Source organism: Leucoraja erinacea, chromosome 14 (assembly GCF_028641065.1).
Source record: "Leucoraja erinacea ecotype New England chromosome 14, Leri_hhj_1, whole genome shotgun sequence".
Taxonomy (NCBI): Eukaryota; Metazoa; Chordata; class Chondrichthyes; order Rajiformes; family Rajidae; genus Leucoraja; species Leucoraja erinaceus.
The window spans coordinates 42,314,290-42,340,019 of NC_073390.1; the positions used below are offsets into that span (position 1 = coordinate 42,314,290).

The 25,730-nt window shown below is 41.2% G+C and overlaps 1 protein-coding gene across 1 annotated transcript in view; it reads left to right on the forward strand.

Annotated features, from left to right (window-relative positions):
- tbl1xr1a (TBL1X/Y related 1a) overlaps window positions 1-25,730 on the forward strand; it is a 98,445-nt gene that overhangs the window by 57,480 nt on the left and 15,235 nt on the right. The window contains exons 3-11 of the mRNA XM_055646257.1: window positions 7,988-8,087; window positions 12,606-12,704; window positions 15,300-15,445; window positions 16,620-16,854; window positions 18,692-18,824; window positions 19,111-19,252; window positions 20,137-20,200; window positions 22,499-22,596; window positions 24,380-24,440. Coding sequence (XP_055502232.1) covers window positions 12,647-12,704; window positions 15,300-15,445; window positions 16,620-16,854; window positions 18,692-18,824; window positions 19,111-19,252; window positions 20,137-20,200; window positions 22,499-22,596; window positions 24,380-24,440 — 937 coding nt within the window. The 5' untranslated portion in view covers window positions 7,988-8,087; window positions 12,606-12,646. The remainder of the gene's footprint in view (window positions 1-7,987; window positions 8,088-12,605; window positions 12,705-15,299; window positions 15,446-16,619; window positions 16,855-18,691; window positions 18,825-19,110; window positions 19,253-20,136; window positions 20,201-22,498; window positions 22,597-24,379; window positions 24,441-25,730) is intronic.

Here is a 25,730-nt window from a genome sequence, read left to right on the forward strand (position 1 = left end):
TTGGAAAGTGCCTTGGTTTAAATATTTTTTGTGGAAATATCCCTGTTACCTTTATCTAAACCTAAGCTTCCCCTTGTCGTTATAATCCCCTCAAACTTACACCTTTTGGATATCCTCATTATTCCAGTTCTGTATTCTTGATCATACCTGAATTTAGTTAATCTATCGGTGGTGATGCCATAAGCTACCAAGACCAAGTCATTTGGATAAGTTTATGGATAGGAAGGGCTTAAGAGATCTTATGTACCAAAAGTAGAAAAATGATCTTTACCCAGTATGCTTATTTGGTCAGCAAGGGCAAGGCGGGCCGAAAGGTCTGATTCCATGCTGGATAGCTCTATGACTTGAGTCTAAAACCTCCCATCTCTGCCTCTCTACCTTTTAGATATTCCATTTAAAACAAAATGTTACCCCTCTGACCATGCTTTTGGTTTCCCGTTTCCTTCTTTCCTTGTGGTTTGCCAAGTTTTTGTTTTTATAATGCCCCTACGCATTTTGTTAATGTGAAAAATGCTGTGTAAATAAAAATTGTTATTTAATTATTCAGTTTTGGCTGGGTGATATTGTGCCCTTCAAACCTCGCATCACTGCTACTCCAATCCAAGCTGGTAATGATGTGTGTTATTATATTTTGGAAGATTTTTCAAAGTTTCTTTTTCAATCTAACTTAATTATTTAATGTACGGTGCAGTTAGAATTAATTTTATCAAAATTAAGACAAGGATGCCCTGATTTCCTATCAATCATAGAAACATCAAACATGGCACTAACCTTTTAATCTACCCCACAAGGTCATCATCCTTCCCTAGATTCTAGGTACAGACTCTTGGAGGCAGTGACCTCTGTTGGTTCGGTCATCTATATCATAGATTTGGATGAGAACACACACGCAGGATTAGCAAGTTTAATGGTACAAAAATGGGTAGTTTTGCAGATAGTTAATTGCAGCAGGATCTGGATCGATTGGCCAGGTGGGCTGAGGAATGGTTGATGGAATCAATACAGAGAAATGTGAGATGTTGCATTTTGGGAAGTCGTAATATGGGCAGGAACACAGTTAATGGTAAGGCTCTGAGGTGTGTTGTAGAACAAACGGATCTAGGAGTGCAGGTGCATGGTTCCCTGAAGGTGGAGTTGCAGGCAGATAGGGTGTTCAAAAAGGCTTTTGGCACATTGGCCTTAGTCAGAATAAGATGCTGGGTCGGCCGCATTTAGAGTATTGTGTTCAGTTCTGGGGACCATGTTATAGGAGTGATGTCAATCTGGAAAAGGTACAGAGAAGATTTACGAGGATGTTGCCAGGACTAGAGGGTCTGAGCTATAGTGAGAGGTTGAGTAGGCTGGGTCTCTATTCCTTGGAGCGCTGGAGGATGAGGTGTGATCTTATAGAGATGAATAAAACCATGACAGGAATAGATCGAATAGATGCAGAGTCTCTTGCTCAGTCGGTGAATAGAGATCCAGAGGGCATAGATTTAAGATGAAGGAAAAAAGATTTAATAGGAATCTGAGGGGGTAGCTTTTTCACAGAAAGGGTGGTGGGTGCATCTCAACAGTTGGGATAGTTAGATCAAAGGCACTGTTTCCACTCTCTTATCCTTCTAAAGCCTTTCTGGATTATCTGTTTGAGACAGATAATACAGAAAGGCTTTAGATCCCAGGCTTCCGGAAAATCGGTGGTGGACCTGTATTGAGGCAATTTATAGCAGCCTGTTGCCTGAGGTGCGGGAGGATCCTGGAGGATTTGGAGGCCACTTGCATGGTTGCATGGAAACTCGTGCAAACTCCAAATAGACAGCACTGAAGCTTGCTGGAGCAGTCAGCTCTGCTAACTGGTACAGTTTTACCCTGTGTAAAATTATCTCGGTGCCCTCCATTCATGGAAACCATTATCCACTAAGCATTGAGTTATCTTTTAACTTTCCATTTACTGCTTAGTCCTGATATTTTCCCACTTGCTAGAGTGCCTTCAGATTTTTATGTCAAGGGTAAAAGTAGCCAATTTTGACAAATGCCTAATGATCCCTCTTCATTTAAACGACATTTGGGAAGGTGTTTCGATAGGAAAATGCACACTTCATTGCAAAGAAAAATGTTTATGAAAGAATTTTCCCTTGATGCATCTGACAACAGTTTATATTATTTCTTAAAACAAATGGTTTGTTCAGGGTCAGAAGTGTGAAAAGGTTAATAATAAGATAAAGAATTATTGCTGAAATTGGGCTTTGAGTGTGTATGTGTGTGCATGTGTGCAACTGATCAAATTGTGGCTCATTGTGTAGAAATGATGCACATGCAATTACACCAATTGTCTCTTGTGCATCATAGGAAAGGTTTAGTGGGATCTGGGCTAATATATGAGCTAACTTGGATGAGGATCTTGATTGGCATGGACGAATTGGGCCGAAGGGGGCTGTTTACATGCTGTATCGCTATGTTGTACCAGCCACATATGAATTTGAACTAAATGCTTGGGAGCTACAGATGTTTTAAGAAATGTTGAATGAATGATACTTTATTGTCACGTGACAAGTCACAATTAAATTCTTTGTTTGCAAACCCAAGATATGCAAAGAATCGGCAAATAAAGGGCGGTAACAAAGTTACAAGTATCCCATTTTCTTCAAACCATTTTGAACACATTCCATTTGTGGTTCCCCCTTAGTTCTTGTCTGTTGCCCCCATGCTGGGTCTTCCTTTGTTCTCAGCAGAGGGTCCGACCTCTGGCACCCACGTGGCCCGTCCTCGACTGCTGGCGCCCGTGGCCTTTGCCTGCATTTAACATTGAATCACACACAAATCTGTGAAAACAATGTTTTCTCTGTGCTGGTTGTTTTATGTCTACCCTGCTGCTTTCTCCTGGGAGACCTTTAGTAGGTTTCTCTTCACTTCACGTTCACTCTATTGAACTGTTTCAGTAAGAGAGAAGAAGGGTTTCATCCCGAAACGTTGCCTATTTCCTTCGCTCCATAGATGCTGCTGCACCCACTGAGTTTCTCCAGCACTTTTGTCTACCAACTGTTTCAGTAACTCTGGAAGTCATCTGCAAGTTCTATGTCCAAAATCTGGCACCCTCAGGGCTTGAAGTTGGATTTTGGACAATGTACACATCATCCTTTGAAAATGAGTTTTTCTTTGAACTTAACAGAGGACAAATTAAGTTTCCATTTGTGGTTCTGCCCTTAGGGTTAACTGCTGCATTTTTGACATGATTGCAATAGCAAATAAATCCCAGTAAATCAGACTTGGAAGAGGTTTGGGCTGTGTTGTGAGCCATCAAGGGTCACATGAGTTACACCAGCACTGCTCAATAACAATGTGGCAAAGAGAAAATTAATTGGTCATGACATGGAAGATCAGGATCAATCAGAAATTGTCGTGGTATTTGGGAAATAAATACTAATTTCATTTAATTACATTTTCATAAATAGTATTTCATTGCGTTTTTTCTAAATGCCCAGTTCAAATAGCATTCTGTTCAAGAAATTGCTCTTTCATATCATTTTTGAAAGTGAACATTTGAGCCGGTACTTATTTGAACAATAACAATATGCACATTTGAGGACACTTTTCATCTGTTTTGAACTTGTGTTTTTCTCCCTGACCATTGGATTTAATGAACAACATCGTGCCAAATAGAACAAAGGTTTCCTCGGATAACCCTTTAATGCTTTCATTAAACAGTGTGTCATTCCAATAAATTGGCACAAATGGGCAAAGTCTGGGGTTACAGAATCTACTATGATTTTAGTTTTCAGTCATTTCCCCAACACTTTCTATTATCATTAATGAGCATTTATAACTTAAAATGTTCTGTCCGTATTCCCCAACATGCATGAGTTTCACTCCTAGTCACAGATCATCATTTGTAATTGCTATGTATTGTCACAAGCACCAGAGTTTATAGCAATAACCAATGACAGATTGTTCTAATAGCTAACATGACTTCTCCTTTCAGTATATTGTAGTATAAATTCATTTTTTGTAACTATATTGTGAACTCAGTCGAAGTTTCTCGTTTCTTGGGCCAACTGTTGAAAACAGTGCATGTACAAAAGGAGACTTTATCTTTAATTGGCCCCATGTTCTTCCTTTCCCACCCGATTCCATTATCAATCACCCTTGCTACTTGTACCTATCACATCCAACCTCTGATGCATTCACCACCCGTTCCCACCTCCCCATGTGGCAAAGATAAAATTAATTGGTCATGACATAACCAATCCCTTCCCCATCCACCAATCCAGCCCTCTTCATCTGGATCCACGTGCCAGCTCTTGCCGATCAGCATCACCAATACACAGAAAAGCATTTTTTAAAAATGTAACCATTTATACATTGTGGCCATGACTGGATATTTATTGGTACAAAGTGACCAGATAATGACTGGGAGTTCTGTAATTGGTTGTGGGCTACTTAATGGAAAATGTAAGAGCTTATTATTTCTCATTGAATTTTGGATGTTATTAGCCTTGAACTGTCTTTGCAGCAAAAGAGTACAGTGTCAGGAGAGGACACTGCAGACTACACTGACATTAACATGATCATGGGTGCTCTAACCCCTTCTCTCTACCTGATTCCCATTGACTGGAATCTCTCAATCTGACCTTTTGCCTAAGAATAGCATTCAAGTAACAGTCATTTGTGCACTTGCTGCATCTCAGCCCAGCGAGCATCATTTAAATGTGCTCTGTCTGCTGTTGTATTTTACTCTGAGCCCAGCGTGGATGTGGTGATGTTTGTCAGTCGGCAAGTCTCTGACTTGCAATCAGTCGCTCCAGGGCTTGGTACAGTGCGTGGCTGAATGCCACAGCCTGCATGATTCTGCTTATTATGCATTAACGTAGTAGCTGGGAGTGTGTAAAAGGCTGCAATATTGTGAATTACAATAATTTTACAATGCTGGCTCGAAGGGCCGAAGGGCCGAATGGCCTCCTCCTGAACCTATTTTCTAATATTATGTTCTTTCAAAGACTGATACCAGTATGTTCAACACATTGTAATAATTGTTTATTGTGTGTGAATGGTTTTCTTTGCCAGAAGTTTTGAAAGCATGAACACATCAAAATGAACGTCAACTTTTTAACAAAACATGAATTGTATTTCAGCATTTTGGGGTAATTAATGCTCATGGGTAAGAGAACAATGCTATTAATCTAGAATTGATTTTTTTCCTTTCACCAACAACTGGATTTTCCTATGTCTCATTATTTTTTGCCTCTTTGTGCATTTGTTTACACCTTATTTATTTGTGTTTGAATGTATACTATTTTGTTATCCTGTCTCTCATTCCAAATCTTGCATTTACATGAATGTTGATGTTTATGTATGTGATAACTTGCTCAATTTCAGGGACACAATTTTCTTGGTTTTGGATATTTGTACGAATCCTATGGTTCACATTATCTCAGCTGATGGGGATGGCTAGATGGAGATCTTGTAACACCATCCCAGGAATGAACTGAACGCTGATGTTTGGTTAACACTCGAGGTTAAAGAATGTTATTGTTAATGGAATCTGGCTCAGTGAGCTGCTTGTGGCTGCAGTGAATCCTACATCTCATGCCAGCGCAGCTGGACCTCCACTTCATTTACATCCGTTTCATTGCCAGTCAGTCAGTCGAATGGGCATATGATTCATAGTATCAGCACGGTGGCGCAGCGGTAGAGTTGCTGCCTTACAGCGAATGCAGCGCCAGAGACCCGGATACCGTCTGCACGGAGTTTGTAAGTTCTGCCTGTGATCTGCGTGGATTTTCTCCGATATCTTCAGTTTCCTCTCACACTCCAAAGAGGTACAGGTTTGTAGGTTAATTGGCTTGGTAAATGTATTAATTGTCCCTAGTAGGTAAAGGATAGCGTTAGTGGATTGCTGGTCCAAAAGGGCTTGTTTCTGCGCTGTATTTCTAAACTAAACAGTCAATTTATCTTTCAAATAACCTGTTTAAAGTGGAGGAGGGAACTGCAGATGCTGGTTTACATCGAAGATAGACACAAAATGCTGGAGTAACTCAGTGGGACGGGCAGCATCTCGGGATAGAAGGAATAGTCCCTTCTTCAGACTGAGCGTCAGGGGAGAGGGAGTTACAGAGATAAAGAAGCGTAAGAGATGCTGGTCACGGAAAATGTAGATTAGACAATTGTTAGCAAACAGATACAATGTAATCTGAGGGACAGTCAGACAGGTCGGAGAACTGGGAAGGGGGAGTGATGGAGAGAGAGGGAAAGCAAGGGTTACTTGAAGTTAGAGAAGTCAATGTCCATACGGTTGAGGTGTAAGCTATCCTAGCGAAATATGAGGTGCTGTTCCTCCAAATTGCACTGGGCCTCACTCTGATAATGGAGGATGTCCAGGACAGAAAGGTCAGTGTGGGAATGGGAGGAGGAGTTAGTGTTTAGCAACTGGGAAATCAGGAACTGAGCAGAGGTGTTCAACAAAACGATCGCCGAGCCTGCGCTTGTTCTCGCCGATACATAGGAGTCCACACCTGGAACAACGGAAACAGTAGATGAGGTTGGAGGAGGTGCAAGTGAACCTCTGCCTCACTTGAAAAGACTATCAGAGTCCTTGGATGGAGTTGAAGGAGAGGTAAAGGGACAGGTGTTGCATCTCCTGCGGTTGCAGGGGAAAGTACTGGATGAGTTAACCAGGGAGTTGCGGAGGGAGTGGTCTCTACTAAAGGGGTGGAGATGGGAAGATGTGGTTCGTGGTGGGATCCCGTTGGAGGTGGTGAAAATGTCAGAGGATTATGTGCTGTAGGTGACGGCTGATGGGGTGGAAGGTGAGGAGCACCTTTAGGAAACCCATACGGTCACTGGGAGAACATGTGGACTCCACACAGATAGCACCCAAGGTCAGGGTTGAACCCGTGTCTCAGGCACTGTGAGGCAACAGCTCTACCAGCTGCACCACCTTGGTTAACCTTAGTTGTAAGTGTAAAGATGGGGACTTTGGGAATGACTGGGCTGAGAAACACTGTGGTCCTGGTTGGAATTGGCAGGTTTGAAATATAATCAGAGAGTCAAGTGAATACAGCACAGAAGATATGATTTGTTGTCTTGTATAATCAGTAACAAACAAGTGAGATTCTGACTTTTAAACTAAATACTATGTATACTCAGCATTTTCTATTATACGCCCCACAACAATGGACTTATGATTCTTGGAAATTTGAACATCTTTGGCTCCTTATACAGCTTTGTACACGTGACATCCATTTCCTTGCAATGTTTGTGCTCTTTGTTTTCTTCAGCTGCAGTAAGTTCAATTTCTGGCATTGGCAGTGTTAGAGTTTGTTGCCATTTTAATCTGTGGTGTGGTTCATGAGTTGCTGCCGACAAATTGGGGTTTACAGTTGTCTGGTTAACCCGCTTATGTAATATGGGACTGTTGTGAGATAAACGGCAGCATGATTGTGCCTGGGCAATCGTCATTCATAGGAAGCTGAGTCATACTATTGTTAGGTCTCGCTGAATTACTCTAGCATTTTATGTCTATCATTCTATTATTACCTTTTATTACAGATAGTCACACAGCATGGAAACAGGACCCACGGCCCAATTCGTCCATTGTGTCCAAGATGCCCCATCTAAGTCAGTCCCATTTGCCTGCGCTTTGTCAATATCCCATTTACTCTTTTCAAGTATCTTTTAAATGATGTTACAATAGTTATTATTACTATTATTTGCTTAAGAAGTTATAAAAAAATTTAAATAGACGAATACTTTTGCTTGCAGTGAGATCTCTCTCCCCCTCCCCTCCTCACTCATGAAATGTCTGTCTCATTTTACTGCTGCCAAAAGGCCTGGATTTTCAAGGGAGATGCTTGCAATACTCACTGAAAATCAAACTTCAAAAACTACCACATAACAAAAATAATCACACACGTGGCCATGTCAGCAATTTAAACACATACAGACTTTGTATTTCTCACCATTTTTTCACGACAAATTTTGTAAGTAATTTCCTTTTTATTTTATTTTCCAGCTTTGCTACATGTCCAGTGATCTAAGGTGACGCGAAACCTCCAACCTTAAACCTTTCCTAAATAAACGTTGGGAATGCATTGATAGCCTATTCATGAAAGGTAAGTTTTCATGCGGAGGCAAATTCCTTGTATGTGAATACTTGGCCAATAAACTTATTAATTCATTCGTTCTACATGAAGCCATTGATTTTCTCAAAGCAATAGTGTTTAATATGGTCACTCAAATTTCACTGTACCAATTGGTGCATGTGACAAATGTCAACTTGAATTAATTGTCATATGTACTAAGGACGGAACAATAACATTCTTACTTGATATGATTTCCATGTGAAGATAAACACAAAAGGCTGGAGTAACTCAGTGGGTCAGGCAGCATCTTGAGAAAAGGAATAGGTGACTTTTCGGGTTGAGATCCTTCTTCAGATTTAGACCTTCATTAGTTTGATGAAGGGTCTCGACCCAAAAGTTAGCCTATTCCTTTTCGTGAGATGCGACCTGACCCACTGAGTTACTCCAGCATTTTGTGTTTATCTCCGGTGTAAACCAGCATAGAAACATAGAAAATAGGTGCAGGAGTAGGCCATTCTTCGGCCCTTTGAGCCTGCACCGCCATTCAATACGATCATGGCTGATCATCCAACTCGGTATCCTGTACCTGCCTTCTCTCCATACCCCCTGATCCCTTTAGCCACAAGGGCCACATCTAACTCCCTCTTAAATATAGCCAATGAACTGGCCTCAACTACCTTCTGTGGCAGAGAGTTCCAGAGACTCACCACTCTCTGTGTGAAAAATGTTTTTCTCATCTCGGTCCTAAAGGATTTCCCCTTTATCCTTAAATGGACATCCAATGGAGAATCTGCAGTTCCTTCTTACACATGATTTCCATTTAATGGATACTGTTTTAGAGTAAGCAATATTATTAATATCCGTGTTTATGCTTAATTTGGGATCAAGTAACAAAGGTGAATCGTTGCTGAAAACGATTTTTTCAAGTCAAGAGTGTTTTATTGCCATATGTCCCAGAGAGAACAATGAAATTCTTACTTGCTGCAGCACAACAGAATATGTAAACATAGTACACTGTAAGCAATGTAGTAAACGAGAGAGAAAAAAAAGTTCAGTGTGTATATATAGTCACATACACACATGCATGTATACACGCACACACATACACACACACATATATACACGCACACATACGTGCACACAAAAAACAAACAATAGTAGTGCGATAATAACAATAATACTCTATTGTAGTTCAGAGCTTATTTGAGGTTGTATTTGGATAAAAGCAACTTTAAGCAGTGACAATGAGAAAATCAATTGATGCAAGATGAAACTAAATAACATGCACTGTCACAAAAAAGTATAAACCTAATATCAAATGTTGTAAAATCAAGTGAAGACTAATGGAAATTTAGTCCAGTTAAAATTCAGACAATTTTATTTTTCTTCCACTTTTTATTTTGTCCATCCTCAAGGTAAAAAACTCCCATAGAACACTTCTCTTCAACTCCCCCTCCATTCCCAATCTGACCTTTCTGTCCTGTGCCTCCTCCATTGTCAGAGTGAGGCCCAATGCAAATTGGAGGAACAGCACCTTTCATTTTGCTTGGGTAGTTTACACCCCAGCAGTATGAACATTGACTTCTCTAACTTCAGGTAGCCCTTGCTTTCTCTCTCCATCCCCTCCCCCTTCCCAGTTCTCCCTCTAGTCTTACTGTCTCCGACTACATTCTTTCTCTGCCCTGCCCCCTCCCCTGACATCAGTGTGAAGAAGGGTCAGGACCAGAAACTGCAAATGCAGGTTTATGAAAATAAGACACAAACTGTGTCAATTCCTTCTCTCCATGGATGCTGTCACATCCGCTGAGTTACTCCAGCATATGGTATCTACCTTTTCTAAATTGAAATGTCATCTTGTGCATAAAGTATTAAGTGTTTTTTTTCCCAGTAAAAGAAAGCCAAATCCACCAAGAAGGATTCCAACCCAAAACGTCACCTATCCATGTTCTCTAGAGATGTTGCCTGCCCTGCTGAGTTACTCTAGCAGTTTGTGTCTTTTTTTTGTAAAACTGCATCTGCAGTTCCTTGTGTCTGCCTCTTAGTTTTCTTCAGCTCCAAATTGCAGAAATTTACTCATATTGATTCACGCAGAAAAGTAATAAGGTTTAATGGAGCACTTGAAATGACACAGCAAAGTAACAAATGAACAGACTGCGCAGTAACAGCAAATTTGATATCTCACCAAAACAATTTAAAAACAATAAAACTTGTGAACGATGAAAATTAACAAGTATATGACTTCAGTGGAAAGATATTGTGAAAATGCTACTTTTCTCACAGAAAAGTCCTCGCACCTTGCTGGTGTGGTGTTGCAGTATCTCTGCTTTCAGCCAAAGTCTTCGTTTTTAAAATCACAATGTTGTAGAAGGAAATTCACATTTTTCATCATAAGAAGAGTAGAGTTGTATTAAACACTTGTTGAATGAATCATCTGCCATTTTTGCAGTGACTCGGCGGTAGAGCTGCTGTCTTAGTGTCAGAAACCCTGGTTCGATCCTGACTATGGGTGCTATCTGTACGGAGTTTATACATTCTCCCTCTGACAACGTGAGTTTTCTCCGGATGCTCTGGTTTCATCCCACACTCCCAAGACTTACAGGTTTGTAGGTTAATTGGCTTTGGTAAAATTGTAAATTGTCCCTATGGTGTGGGATAGTGCTCATGTATGGGGTGATCACTGATCGACGTGGGCTAGGTGGGCCGAAGGGCCTGTGTCCACGCGGTATTCTCTAAAGTCTCAAGTTCAACATGATATTCAGTACATTTTATACCTTGTCATTGTTCTTCCAGCACAGGTGCTCAGATACATTTACTGGGCTCCAGGTCTTCTCAATCTGCTGCAATTCATGTCTGACTGGCTTTTCAAAAGCAAAGCAGGAATCTTGTTATAGTTTACTTAGGCGTATAATTGCCAAGATGCAAGTACATTTGTTCGGGGGTTGGAGGTGCTTTTGGGGAAGGATATGGATGAGAGAGATTGCTATTGCCAATATTTATGCTGGATGCTTTCATGCTTTAAAATTATTATATTGTTAACAACTATAATTTCCAATATAAAATAAAATACTGATCCTCCGCAGATTACAAATGTCTGTTTTACACTAACATTTGTGCAATTCTAAGCTTGCAGGATGGATGGGAATCTATTTGTCTGTGACAATAGACAATAGACAATAGGTGCAGGAGTAGGCCATTCAGCCCTTCGAGCCAGCGCCGCCATTCAATATGATCATGGCTGATTATCCCTAATCAGTACCCCGTTCCTGCCTTCTCCCCATATCCCCTGACCGCTATTTTTAAGAGCCCTATCTAGCTCTCTCTTGAAAGCATCCAGAGAACCTGCCTCCACTGAGGCAGATAATTCCACAGACTCACCACTCTCTGTGAGAAAAAGTCTCCATTCTACATGGCCTACTCCTTATTCTTAAACTGTGGCCCCTGGCTCTGGCCTCCCCCAACATCGGGAACATGTGGCTGCAGGCATCTTCTGTTGGGTGGGAGAGGGGTATTTTCACGTGCTTTTTCTCCCCCATTTCCCCTGAGCTGCAACTAACAGGGGCATTGAGCAGAGCTAGGAATGTTGAACAGACTCGCCCCCTCTCTTGCTGAATCATTGAGACTGGCTGGCAGCTGCTCTTCCCACGCCGGCTCGCTTACTGTACCAGCTGTTTCTGCGATCCTCTTCCTCACACCGTTTTTGTTCATTTCCATGTTCTCAGGATCAGGGCCCTGTCATTTTGACTTTAGAGATACAGTGTGGAAACAGGCCCTTTGGCCCACCAAGTCTGCGCCGAGCAGCGATCACCCCGTACGCTAGCACTATCCTACACACTAGGGCCAGTTTACAATTTTATTTCACCAAAGTCAATTACCTACAAACCTGTATGCCTTGGGAGCGTGGGAGGAAACCAGAGCACCTAGAAAAAACCCACAAGGTCACAGGGAGAAAGTACAAATTCCATACAGACAGCACCCGTAGTCAGGATCAAACCCGAGTCTTTGTGCTATAAGGCAGTAGCTCTATTGCTTTGTCACTGTGCTGTAATAACCTATGCCCGTAGACTGGGCACTACAATTTTGATTTTTGTGGATTGCAGCATTTTGAATAGAGATTGTTTTTATGACCTTAAATGACTTTGCCACAACAAAATGCCCCCTTGTGCATCTTAAATATTATGGTTGAACATTGCTGAATCCTATTTATAAATCATAGTATATTTGCCCAAAGTGCTCCACAAATGAATTGTATGGTGTGATTTTATTAGATGTTTTAATGAATTAAATTTTTTGGATCAGGTGCATTCAAATGGTTGGCCAAGAAAAATGAAGTGAAATTAAGATACACTGAACGAACGCTAGTTAGGATCCTGGAGCAAGTGAAGTGAAAATGGGTTTCAATTCTCATTATAGACATCAGTGGACATTTAAAGAGCAACTTACTGCACATCATTAGGGTGAAAAATAACCACAAAATGGATTTTTAAGTTGCATTTTCTGGGCAGGAAATGAATGAGTGCCAAATGATTTTATTTTGTTTTTAATACATAGGCTTACCCTGGAATGACCTCATGGTTTAAGTGGGACTGAAGATGAGTATAAGCAGTGATGAGGTCAACTTTCTGGTTTATAGATATCTGCAGGAGTCTGGTAAGAATGTCAATTATCAAAAGTTGGGTTTGAAAGATTTGAACCATTTCCCCCCAGCGTCAGCGCTTCTGGCTGAGGTGGTTGGGAAAATGGGGATTGTGGAGTGGGAGCTATAAGAGTGGGGGTGGCAGGGCAGAGTAAGGAGTGGGGGTGTGCAGCACATTTCCTGTCAGCGCCATCTAATTACTGTCATGTCCAGCCATGTATGGTCCTGTTTCCACGCCAGTATATTACTTTTCACGTATACTTTTAAAATAGGACAAACAACGCCAGGATCAGCGGTGATTTCATAATTACCTTATTTCACTGGTCATGTTTGCCCACACTGCCGTCCCCATTTGGTATATTTCACTGCTTAAAATTATATGTAGATGCTGTTTCTAATTAATGCCACAGCAGTTGGAGAATGAGGCTTTGGGACCTGGGGACAGCAAGAAGTGTGCAGTTGTGTAACAATTGTATGAGGAGAGTAGTATTAGGCAAAATTTGATGGGGAAACACGTGTGAAGCTCAGTAAAATGCCACTGATTGAGGATTGTAAAGGTTTTGTTACACCCACTTTGCACAAACAGATTTTGCCAATTTCAATGATTCATTAAGAAATCATTATTTGCTAAACTATTTGTCCAGAGGAAAGCTCTCAGAATGCGATCTACTTTATTCGTTCAATCTAATTACAAAAAGGTTTTGAAATATCATGTGATTAATGGACACAACTTTCCTTCCTTAATGTGCAATTTGCATTTTAGGGAATTCTACAAGAACTCAAATTCATTTGGACCATCTCTGACACCTCCCTCCCCTTTCTTGGTCACACCGTCTCCATCACAGGAGATAGACTATCGACTGACGTCTATTCCAAACCCGCTGACTCCCACAACTATCTCAACAACACTTCTTCCCACCCTACTTCCTTCAAAGACTCTATCCCCAACTCCCAGTTCCTCTGTCTACACTGCATCTGCGCCCAAGATGAGGTCTTCTATACCAGGACATCTGAGATGTCCTCATTCTTTAGGAAATGGGGGTTCTCTCTTCCATCCTAGATGAGGCTCTCACACGTGTCTTCCCCACAGCTCTGATTTTGCTCCCCCCCCCCCCGCGTCACAATAGGAACTGTTCCCCTCGTCCTTATCTTTCACCCCATCAGCTGTCGCATTCAACACATAATTCTCTGACATTTTTGCCACGTTCAACGGGATCCCACCATGTCACATCTTCCCAACTCCACCCATTCTCGCCTTCGGCAGAGACCGTTCCCTCTGCAACCCCCTGGTAAACTCATCCCTTCCCATCCAGACCATCCCATCCCTAGGTACCTTCCCCTGCAAATGCAGGAGATGCAACACCTATACCTCCTTCCTTAACTCTGTCCAGGGACCCCAATAGCCCTTTCAGGTTAGGTAGAGGATCACTTGCACCTACTCCAACCTCATCCATTGTATCCGTCGTTCAAGATGTGGACTCTTTTATATATCGGCGAGACCAAATGTAGATTGGCGATCATTTCGCTGAACACCTTTGCTCAGCCCGCCTGGACCTACCTGATCTCCCAGTTGCCAAACACTTTATTTGCCCCTCCCATTCCCACACTGACCTTTCTGTCCTAGGCCTCCTCCATTGTCAGAGTGATTCTAAACGCAAGTTGGAGGAACAGCATCTCATATTTCGCTTGGGCAGCTTACAACCCAGTGGTATGAATATTGATTTCTCTAACTTCAAGTAATCCCTGCATTCCTTCTCTCTCCATCCCTCCCCCACCCAAGTCACACCAACTTCTCGTTCTCACCTAGCAAACAGCCAACAATGGCCCGTTTCCTTTATCATCGTTACTTTTTTGCTTATCTTTCATTCATTTGTTCTATATCTCCCTACATCACTGCCTATATCTCTCGTTTCCCTATCCCCTGACTAGTCTGAAGAAGGGTCTCGACCCAAAACATCACCCATTCCTTCTCTCCAGAAATGCTGCCTGTCCCGCTGAGTAACTCCAGCATTTTGTGTCTATCTTCTACAAACTGCACGCTCAGCATGCACATGTTGGAAATTCCAGTCCACAGATATGGTTATTATTTTTTAACCAGAACCTAGTTTTTGAAATAGACCAAGATGTTGAGGTTAAGGCTTTAAAATAAGTTATTCACTATCTCATTGCCTACATTTCATTAGGATTTTTGTGGGAATGGGGAATTAGGAAAAAGCTAGTATTATTTTTCAATTGGACAGATAACTGATTTAAAAAAATTAAAAAAAAAAAAAAAATTGTAATATTTTCACTTTTTTCCTCAATTATAATTGGTAGGCATAACAGCAGTTAACATTAACGGAAGGAGGTGTGCTCAAGATTGTGTAGTACATCGTGAGGTCTCAGATCTGAAGTTGTCTAACTTCATGATGAAAGTTGAAGTTACCTGATATCCGGAGTTGTCTAACTTCTGGTTTATTTATCCTCATTCTTTTTATGTTCTTTATGTCAAGGAAGTGTGTTTTCTTAGTGACCTACTTTCTGTAAGCCTATTTGCAGATGTTTGTATGTTTAAGGTATTAAAATGCTTCCCCCCCCCCCCCCCCCCCCCCCCTTCTGTTTTATCAAAGGTTTTTCCCATTCAGCATTCACATTTGGTATAGAGAGTCACATCAGCCAGTCTAATATTAACGGAGCTCTGGTGCCACCAGCAGCTCTCATCTCCATCATACAGAAAGGTTTGCAATATGTGGAAGCAGAAGTCAGTATCAACGAGGTTAGTATCTTGCATACTTCAGAGAACATTACTGGGGTTAAAGTCTGCATAGGTTGTAAATCCGGGCATACCTTAATGTAATTGTTATTTCTGAATATATTTTATTCTTTCTGAACATGTTCATGCAAATTAACATAATTTATCTCATAGATATATTTTGGCTTAAACTTTGCATAAACGTGAAATTAAATGTAACTGACTTGGAGCATAACAAATGAAAAAGATGCACTGGTATAGATAAGACTTCTAGATGTGTGCGTGTGTGTGTGTGTGTGTGTGTGTGTAAGTGCTGTTGGAAATAGACAATATAAATCTTATTTATGGGGGGTGGGGGGCGTTAGTTAACTGTTTTGGATTATCTTTCCATAATTAAAGAAATGGGTGTTGTTACTCGATCCAACTAGATTTTGTGACAAATTCTGTTCACTCTTTATGTTGTACCTACTGATCTACACCAGGAATATGGTTTTGTGCAGGTAGATAAGAGATGGTCTTGTCATCATGATATTTTGGGCCGAATGACCTGTTCTATGTTCTATTATGGCATCAATATTTAACCCAAAACTTCAGCTTGATTCAAGAAAGCAATTGGTTTTTGCCCAAATACCTTGATTTTATTTATTTTGTTACCTCAAAACTCCATTAGCAGCTTTTTTTCTCATTTATTTTGAATAGTTTAAATTTTTTTATCATCATGGTAAATGTTAGGTTTTAGGGGAAAAATGAAAGTCAATGTTAATTAAGATTTTTCTGTCCAAATGTTCAGAGCTGAAGGTAAGTACATCACTATAACTCTTGACTGGAACAATGAGACCTAACTGGTTAATTTAATAGACCAAAATATCTCAAAACATCTAATTGAAACATACTCAAACAAAAAATAGAAGATATACATTAGGAAATACTAGTGCAAATAAAGCTGAAACTGCCAAAGAAGGTTTAAGGGGCATCTTAAAGGAAGGAGAAATTGAAAGGTTTTAATTTGGGTTTGCATAAGAGCCAATAACATGAAATGATGGTGTCAGCAGTGTACTTAATAGCAGTAGGATCATCAACATCTATTTGTAACCAAAATATCTGATTTCTGTTTTAAAGCAGAATTGCTGAAATGTAATTTTTAATGTTAAGCAAATACAACAATGTCATTATTCTGAGCCATAGCTTTCTGCTCTAGGATGGCACACTATTTGATGGGAGGCCAATTGAGTCCCTTTCTTTAATTGATGCTGTTATGCCTGATGTGGTGCAGACAAGGCAGCAAGCTTACAGGGACAAATTGCAGCAGCAACAGGCAGCTGCTGCAGCTGCTGCCGCTGCCGCCGCCACTGCTGCGGTCAATCAACAGGGAGCAACGAAGAATGGGGAGAACACCGCAAACGGAGAAGAAAATGGAGGGCACACGGTTACAAGTAAGTATAAATAGGAATAAAATCACGCTCCATGCAATACCATAATTGAATCTTTATGAGATGTCTTGGAATTGAATGTAAATAAAGAGTACACTTTGAAAGTTTAGTGTAGTGAACGTTACAGCATGGAGACAGGCCCTTGGTCCCACGTTGACCGTTGATCACCTGTTCACACTAGTTCTATGTTATTCCACTTCTGCACCCTCTCCCAACACACTTGGGGCAATTTACAAGTAACCTACAAAGCAGCATGTCTTGGGAATATGGGAGGAAACTGGAGCACCCAGTGGAAACCCACATGATTACTGTTCAATGCACAAGGGTAATGTTTGAAGCTTGAGGCAGCTCAAAAGCAAACTGGCATTTTGTATCCAAAACCTGACTACTGCTGTTCCTGCAGGGTGGCATGACATGAACATTTCCATATATTTTTACAGGTTTTGCATTGAGATTGTGCTAACTCCACACTGATGACATCTTAGTTCAGGATCAAAGCTGAATTGATGAGATTGCGAGGCAGTAGCACCATCATCTGCACTACTTTGCTCTCTCTTTTCACTGTCTTGCTTATCAGGAATCTACCTCAAAAAGCCTCAGCTTTCACCAGTGTTTGAAGAAGAGATTCATGAGATTGTCTCATTGTGCATTAAATGAGTGGCTTCTTTGTTGAGATAGTGATCTCTAATTCTAGGAAGTTGCAGACGCAGGTACAATGGTGACATTTAAAAGAAGCGTAGACAGATACCTAAATAGGAAATGATTAGAGGGATATCAACCAAACGTAGGCAGACGTGACTAGCTCAGTAGAAAAATCTGGTCAGCATGGCTGAGGGGCTGAAGGTGGTTTCCAACTCTAGATTTGTTCCTAAGAAGAAATATCCTCTTGACTTCCCCCCCCCTAGTCAATACACCTTGGGACCTTTTGCATGAGTACATTATGTGTGGGTTTCATTGCTAATAAATTGGCATGTATTAATTCAGATACTTCTATTAGAATATTTTTAAGTACAGTAAACCCTTGTTACCGTGGACTATTGTGGGAGTGGGGGGTGGGGAAGGGAATGTTGTCTGTCATTGCCGATTATCGTCTAGAACTGAGTATAGTTTTGACCCCCTATTGCCATCACTGCCTGGGTGCCGGGTCGGAATCCAAGAGCCCAGCACATACCTTGTCCAGCGCAGGTGGGGAACAGCGATGACCACTGCCTCTGCTGCCGATTCAGAGATTGACAGCAAAATGGGAGGTTGGGCACGGCACGCAATGTGGAAACCCTGTCCTGCTCCAAGTGACGTTCCCACCATCAACTGCCCGTCTGGAGTTCAGGGTGAAAGGACCTTAACCTTAAGCGTTAACTCTGCTTCTCCTGCCAAAGACATTAAGCTGCTGGGTGTACATAGTTCTTAACAGCCAAAAATATATCTTTGTTAATGCAAGCTAAAAATACTGTTTGTTTAACAGAGTTAAGTGACGATCGATGCAATTGTTTGTCAATTTCAATGCCAAGTCAATTTCAATGCATTGTCAATTTTAATAGCCTCCACAGTGTAACTAGCAACCTGTGTTATATAGATAATTAAAACCCTTTTGAAGAGGTCTGTAATAAAGAGGGTTTACTGTATTTAAACTTTTTGACTGAATTTTTGGAGCTTTGGAATGCAGCCACTGTTTTAACAAAACCGAGGTTCCCATTAGTTCAATTAGTTACCATATCATACATTGAGCAATGTGTGCCAAAGATATTCTTCCTAAATTTTTTTTTGCATCAACTTTCTGTCCATTTCTTTGTTTAGTAGTAACTTAACATTTGTAAATTATTTATTTTTTTAAAACAAACAGATAACCATGCAGATATGATGGAAGTTGATGTAGACGTGGATATTCCATCCAATAAAGCGATGGTATTACGTGGCCATGAGTCAGAAGTTTTCATTTGTGCTTGGAATCCAGTCAGCGACCTCTTGGCGTCTGGGTAAGCTGTTTCTGCCAATAGCAACCACAATATAAAATACTATCCGGTAAAATCATTTGGCCAATTCAAAAAAAATTGATGCAGTTTGATTAAATAAGCTGACTGATCTATTGTCAGCCATCTTAACGTGCATATTTAGATAAAATACTTATTAACTGTATTATTGAAAAATAATTATTTGTATTATTGAAAAATAATTATTCATTGAACTTACCCAAAACAGGAAGTATTCAGCAGAGATTTGTGACCTAAGTTTTAAAATTCATTTGTAACTTTAATCCTTCAGGTCAGGAGATTCAACAGCACGTATTTGGAACCTTAGCGAAAACAGTAGTGGTGGTCCCACTCAGCTGGTACTCAGACATTGCATAAGGGAAGGCGGTCAAGATGTGCCAAGCAACAAAGATGTCACGTCGTTAGACTGGAATGTAAGTAATGAATCTATCAAAATCGGTACTAAATGCAATGTGTACAAGATTTGACAATTGCTAACATTTTAGTTATATTTAATTTGATCCTTGGAAATATATACAAATGCTCATTGCAACATGTGTGCACATTAGTTTCTGTAATACATAATCCAGGTCTTTATCACAAAGAGCAATATGGACTTCAGTCTGGAATTTGCCAAGGTCCCACTTGGAGGGTTAAGGTCCATTGGATTCAAGGCCTGCTTGCTAATTGAATCTAAAATCAGCTTGGTGATTGGAGACAGAGTAGAGGGTAGCGGTGGAAAGATGCCATTCCTTAAGTCTTGACCGGTGGTGTACTGCAGGGATCGGTGCTGGGGTCCTCGTTTGGGATGTATATCACCAACATGGATTGAATGTAGGCAGAACGAGTAGTAAGTTTACCAATGACACAAATATCATGTTGTGACTGTCTATGACACAGCAGGATGTAGATCAGATATAAAGTTGGCACAGCATTAATAAATAAAATTTGATCCTGACAATGCACGATGATGTATCTTGGGAAGACAAATAAGGCTAAGATGCTCGGGTGCTAAGAATGTAGATGAAGTGGCGAATGACCTGCTTATCTTGGTAGAGAGAGACATAGTATAAAAGTTGGGATGTCATGTTGCAGCTTTACAAAACGCTGGCTGGAGTTCACTTGGAGTAACGTGTGCAGCTTTGATCACTATAGCAAGCATATAGATTATGTGTTGGTCTTGCGAACACCAACTTGTAAAATTGACGAAGGATTGAATTGAACATATCACAGTTAATTGTAGCTCAGCTGCTTGCTGCATGTGTACACATTTCCTAGTTTTGTTGATTGCAATTCTTGTTGATCTCCATTGCCATAGAGTGAAGGCACACTTCTGGCCACAGGCTCGTATGATGGATTTGCGAGAATATGGACAAAAGATGGTGAGTAAACTGCATTTACTTGTTCAAGATTCATTTGATCCAATTCCTGTCCCTCTTCCCTCCCTCCCTTGCGTTACCATCTACTGATGTCTGAGATGTTCATATTGGTGAGTGTCAAATGAGAGGGAGACTATTGAATCTGTGCCGCCTCTTGGAGCATTCCGGGCCTTCACATCCCCATTTGTTTCCCTCTCAGGGTTGTCTAGTAAGGGAAGACATTAACATATTGTGAGCTGATTCATGGAAAAGGTACAAAAGCAGTCCAAATACTTGCAATATTGTTGTTGTTTTCATGTTCAGTGTGGAACCACTTTCTCATTAAGACTTGCTGCAATTCTATCTTTGACTATCGGGTTATACTATGTAAAAGCCCATGACCCATGCGAGTTTTATCCCATCTGCCATCATTGACCATTTAATCTGGATTGGTAATTACTTCATACTTTGACTAGAGTATGTGGTTATCCAGTTTTCATTGGGTTTAGGTTTATCATTGTCGCATATACTGCGGTACAGTGAAAAGCTGTATTATTGTTGCATGTACTGAGGTCAAAACCAGACAATACTATACATGGGTCTAATCAAGCAAAATACAAGTACAAATGCAGAATATAATTTTCCAACATTTTAACATAACAGTTCCAGAGAAACAGTCCAATTTTCCCACTGAGGAAGGTTGGAAAATTGGGACTGCACCCTGGCTTATGGAAGGATCGGTCAGAAGTCTGATAACCCAAGGGGAAGAAGCCGTTCTTGACTCTGGTGGCCATTTCTTTCAAGCTTCTGGAGACAAAAGACTTGGCTTCTTTCTCTTAACTTTAGGAAAAGTGGCAGGTGATGGTGTTCCCATTTGTCTGTTCCCCATGTCCTTTGGGATCTTGCACTGTTTAAGAAGGGCTATCAAAAAAAACTTTGCGTTGTCTATACAGAGCATCTTGTATATTGTACGGTCAAGGGGGCACTGATGTTGGAGCGAGTGCCTGTTAACCTTTTGTGTTGGACTCCTTGCCTGGACGGCGTCGAGCTGCACAAATATTGTTGCGCTGCATACGTCTAGATTATATTTCACCATGTGCTCTCTTGTGCATTAGAGATGATGTAAGGGATGTGGGGAGCCATTAGCTATCCACAAAATGCTCTGCTGGCCAACAATAACTCGGAGAGTTTTGAAGGTGTACATTTGGAAAGAGATGAGGAGGAATTTCTTTAGTCAGAGGGTGGTGAATCTGTGGAATTCTTTGCCACAGTAGGCTATGGAGGCAAAGTCAGTGGATATATTTAAGGCAGAGATAAATAGATTCTTGATTAGTATGGGTGCCAGAGGTTTATGGGAAAGCGGGAGCAGGCACGGGAATCGCTATCAAAATATGGGGGGGGACAGCAGGCACACAATTTCTTGGCGGCAGAGCACGCATCCGCACACTCGCGCACACACACGCGAGGCTTCGGAGGCTCAATCCAGTGCTAAATGCAGCTCAACTCTGCCTGTTTCGCCGGGTTAACCTACAGCCCTGCCTGGACTGATGGGACACCAGCCTGGAGTCGTGGAGCTAGCACTGCGCTGGCTGTAAACTTGGGCCATATTTCCCGTAGGTCCAGGCAGGGCTGTAGGTTAACCTGGCGGGACAGGCAGAGTTCAGCTGGGTTTAGCGCTGCTTCTCTGCGCTGGCTGTGGGCCTGGGGGCACAGCTCCCGTCTGACTCCCGACGTCTCTGCCGCCCCCGGGGGGGCACTCGGGTGGGGACGGGGATGGTTCAGTGGCGGTTCGGCAGCGATTGCAGCGCCGGTGAGCCGGGATCAATCCTGGCTGCGGATGAGGCACAGGTCTGTGTCCAGGGCTGCCGAGAGTGTTTTGGCAGGTCTCCCTCCTCCAATCACCGCGTTCTATCCTCAGTCTCTCCCCCCCCCCCCCCCCCCCCCCCCCCCCCCCCACTTCCGCCTCTAACCGACACCTCCCTCCTCCAATCATCGCATTGAATGACCATGTCCCGCCCCCATTGCCTGTTGATTGACGTCTCTCTCGTCCAATCTGCGCCCTCGTTCAGCGGTCCCACCTCCACAGTCTCGGGGAAAGCGGCAATTTCACTGGGTTTTAAAATCTGGATTACAAAAAAAATTGGGGGGAATCGTCCCCCACCTCTCAATTTCTGATGTGTAGTAAATTATGTGCCACGCCTGAATGCTATCAATATATTTTTGCATGAGCTGTATGTACTGCTATACTGTAAATGGTAACGAACATTGTGTAATCATTGGTCTGCTTCCATTCTTATTAATAACTTTTTCTTTTTTTTCAAGGTAATCTTGCTAGTACCTTAGGCCAACATAAAGGACCTATATTTGCATTAAAATGGAACAAGAAAGGAAATTTTATCCTTAGTGCGGGAGTGGACAAGGTAAGATTCTAAAGCATGTTCATGACTTAAGTGCAAGTGGATGTGGAGAGGATGTTTCCACTAGTGGTAGTGTCTATGACCCGCGGAGGACAGCCTCCAATTAAAAGGATATTCCTTTATAATGGGATGAGCAGGAATTTATTCAGCCAGAGGATGATGAAACTGGAATCCGTTGCCACAGACAGCTGTGGAGGCCGAGTCATTGGGTATCTTTAACGTGGAGATGGGTAACTTCTTGATTAGTAAGGGTGTCAAAGGATATGGGAGAAGGCAGAAGAACGGGGTTGAGAGGGAAAAGTATATCAGCCACGATGGAATGGAGGAGCAGACTTGATGGGTCAAATGAGCTAATTCTGCTATGTCTTATGATACGTCATTTCAAGTGCATATTTAGAGATACATGATGTTCGGGGTATTAATACGGATACACAACTTCTGAGGCCCAGATGTTTCTTACTGGTCTTCACAAGAGCATTGGATATGCCTGAATGGACTGGGTAAACTGCTGATATCATTGGCCTGCAAGTGCAGATCACTGTTGCACTGCTGAATTAAGCTGTTTAATTTTATGTCAGTTAACTCCAGTAACAATTGTGCCACTAACTTGTCTGTCACTGGGCTAAATTTAGAAAACACACCTGCAAATTGACATAATTTAGGCCTACATGGTGAATGTATGCACACTATGTTTGGTGAAACAAAAGGTGTAAGATCTCACGTGATCAGTGGCTTGAAACAGAAACTCGCACGAATGATGGTGGTTTATTTGAGGTGAGGAAATGAACGGTGGCGTAGCAGTAGCGTTGCTGCCTCACAGCACCAGAGACCTGAGTTTGATCCTGACTATGGGTGCTGTCTGTACGGAATTTGTACGTTCACCCTGTGACCTGCGTGGGTTTTCTCCGGGTGCTCCGGTTTCCTCCCTCACTCCAAAGACGTAAAAAGTGTAAATTGTCCCTTTTGCTGATCAGCACAGACTCGGTGGGCCGACAGGCCTGTTTCCGTGCAGCATCTCTAAACTAAACTAAACAAATAAAAATCAAAACAAATTCACATTGAGCACACAGGAGGGTGGGGGATTTTTCAAGCCTTAAATATTTTTCTCATGGCATTTTCTATCTGAGCCGTAATGAACAAGCAGCATAAAATTAACTAACTTAATTTTGTATTTTTCCAATAAAGGTTGGAGGTTGTAGCTGGCCATAACTCCACTAATTTTGGGTTCTGGCAAAAAATAACTTTATATTTGAAGCTTCAGATTCCACAGGCACTAGAACAATATGAATATTGTTTCAATTTATAGTTATGAAAAGGTGGCATTTTCATGAACTAATCTTGAATATCAAAAATAATTCAGTGTAAAATGGACACAAATGTATTTGGCTGAGTTCAATTTGGAGAGGAGTCAAGATGAGAAAACAAGAGGATTTTGTTTTAAAGTGGAAATAAACAATGCCAATTTTGAAATATTCTTTGTAAATTGCTAAATTTCATAAAATAGTAGATACAATAAATTCCATGATGAAGAGTTTGTAACTAACTCAGTCTGCTGTTGTGCCTTGAGGGCTTAAAAGATTAATTTAAAAGATGAACACTGAATCTGAAGGTGAACCAGTCATTAATAAACTAAAATTTGTGCCTTATGCTGGTGACTTGATAAATGTGATTTTACAATAAAATGTACTCAAATGCCCTTAAAAGTGATTTGGATTCACACTGGCCCTCTCAATAAGAAAAAGTCCCAAACATCTCTGGACTAATACTTGAATTCTGATGTTTACAGACAACAATTATTTGGGATGCTCATACTGGAGAGGCCAAACAGCAGTTTCCTTTTCACTCTGGTAAGCACAGAATATTTGTCATAGCTACTTAATCCTTTGCCCTCGATGAGTGGTTTCATTTCTAGCTGTTTAATGGAGTGCTAGGGATGATTATTACCTTTTGTTGATGACAACAATCCAATGAAGACAAATTGAAGGACTAAATAACCAACATTGCACATGGTCTCAAGTTACATACTTTGTCTTTCAAAAAAAGTCTATGAAGTCTATGAAGTCCCTGGACTTTATATCTAATGGTTACATGACTAGGAGCAATTATGATTTTTGGAACTTTAAGAGGTTAAAAAGTCAGTGAATTATTCTGTAATTGAAAATTCAGACGCGCAAAGACCAAAACAGAGTAGGTCAATTTATACAGGCATTTGGCAGGTTAATTAAGGCATCACATGTCGGGGCTGTAAGTGGCCGGGGAGGGGGTCGCTGCAAGCCGGGGTGGTGTTGGCAGGTCTGCCCGTTATAACCGAAACCCGTCATAAAGCGGTCCGTTATAACAGAGGTTTACTGTATGTAAAATTTTGAGATGCACGGACAGGGTAGATAGCCAGTGGCCTTTTCCGAGGCAAGAAATATCACATTCTGGAAGACATAGATTTAAGGTGAGATGGGAAAAGTTTAAAAGAGATTTACATTATACAGATGGTGGGAGTCTGAAACACGCTACCAATAGAAGTAATGGAAGCAGATACGATAGAAATGTTTGAGAGGAATTTAGACAGACATGATCAGGCAGGAAATTGAGAGATATTGACCATGTGTAGGCACACGGGTCTTTCAAATTGGCACTAACACAAGGGCCAAAGGTCTTGATGTGTTATGTTCTAAAATGCAGAGGAGTTGGCCCCTAATCAAAACTATTATTATAGTAGATTTGTGTGAATTTCTACAGCAGTTATTGCAGACTGTTGGTACATTAGTTTGATATAAATTAGTTTGATTATTTCCCAGCCCATATTTGACCTGGTTGTTAATTTTAATTTTGCCGTTACATTGTAACAGTTGCAATATAGATGTGTATCCAGAAGCATTGGTTAATTACTGTCCGGAATGGGAGAGTTTCACTTATTGATCATCGCTTTCCCAGCAAGATGAGGGTAAATGGTGTGGTGGTGATCAATTCTGCCCAAGAGGTTTGGTAATGAATGTTGGACTCAGCTAAAGTAATGGGGAATGTAACGTGGTTTTTCATCAGTGTGTGAGCTAGACGTGAGGCTGTTCTTGGAAGCAGAACTAGCGGATGTATCTTTTAATTTTTAACTAATCCTGATTTATCAAGAATTATTGCAATCAAGT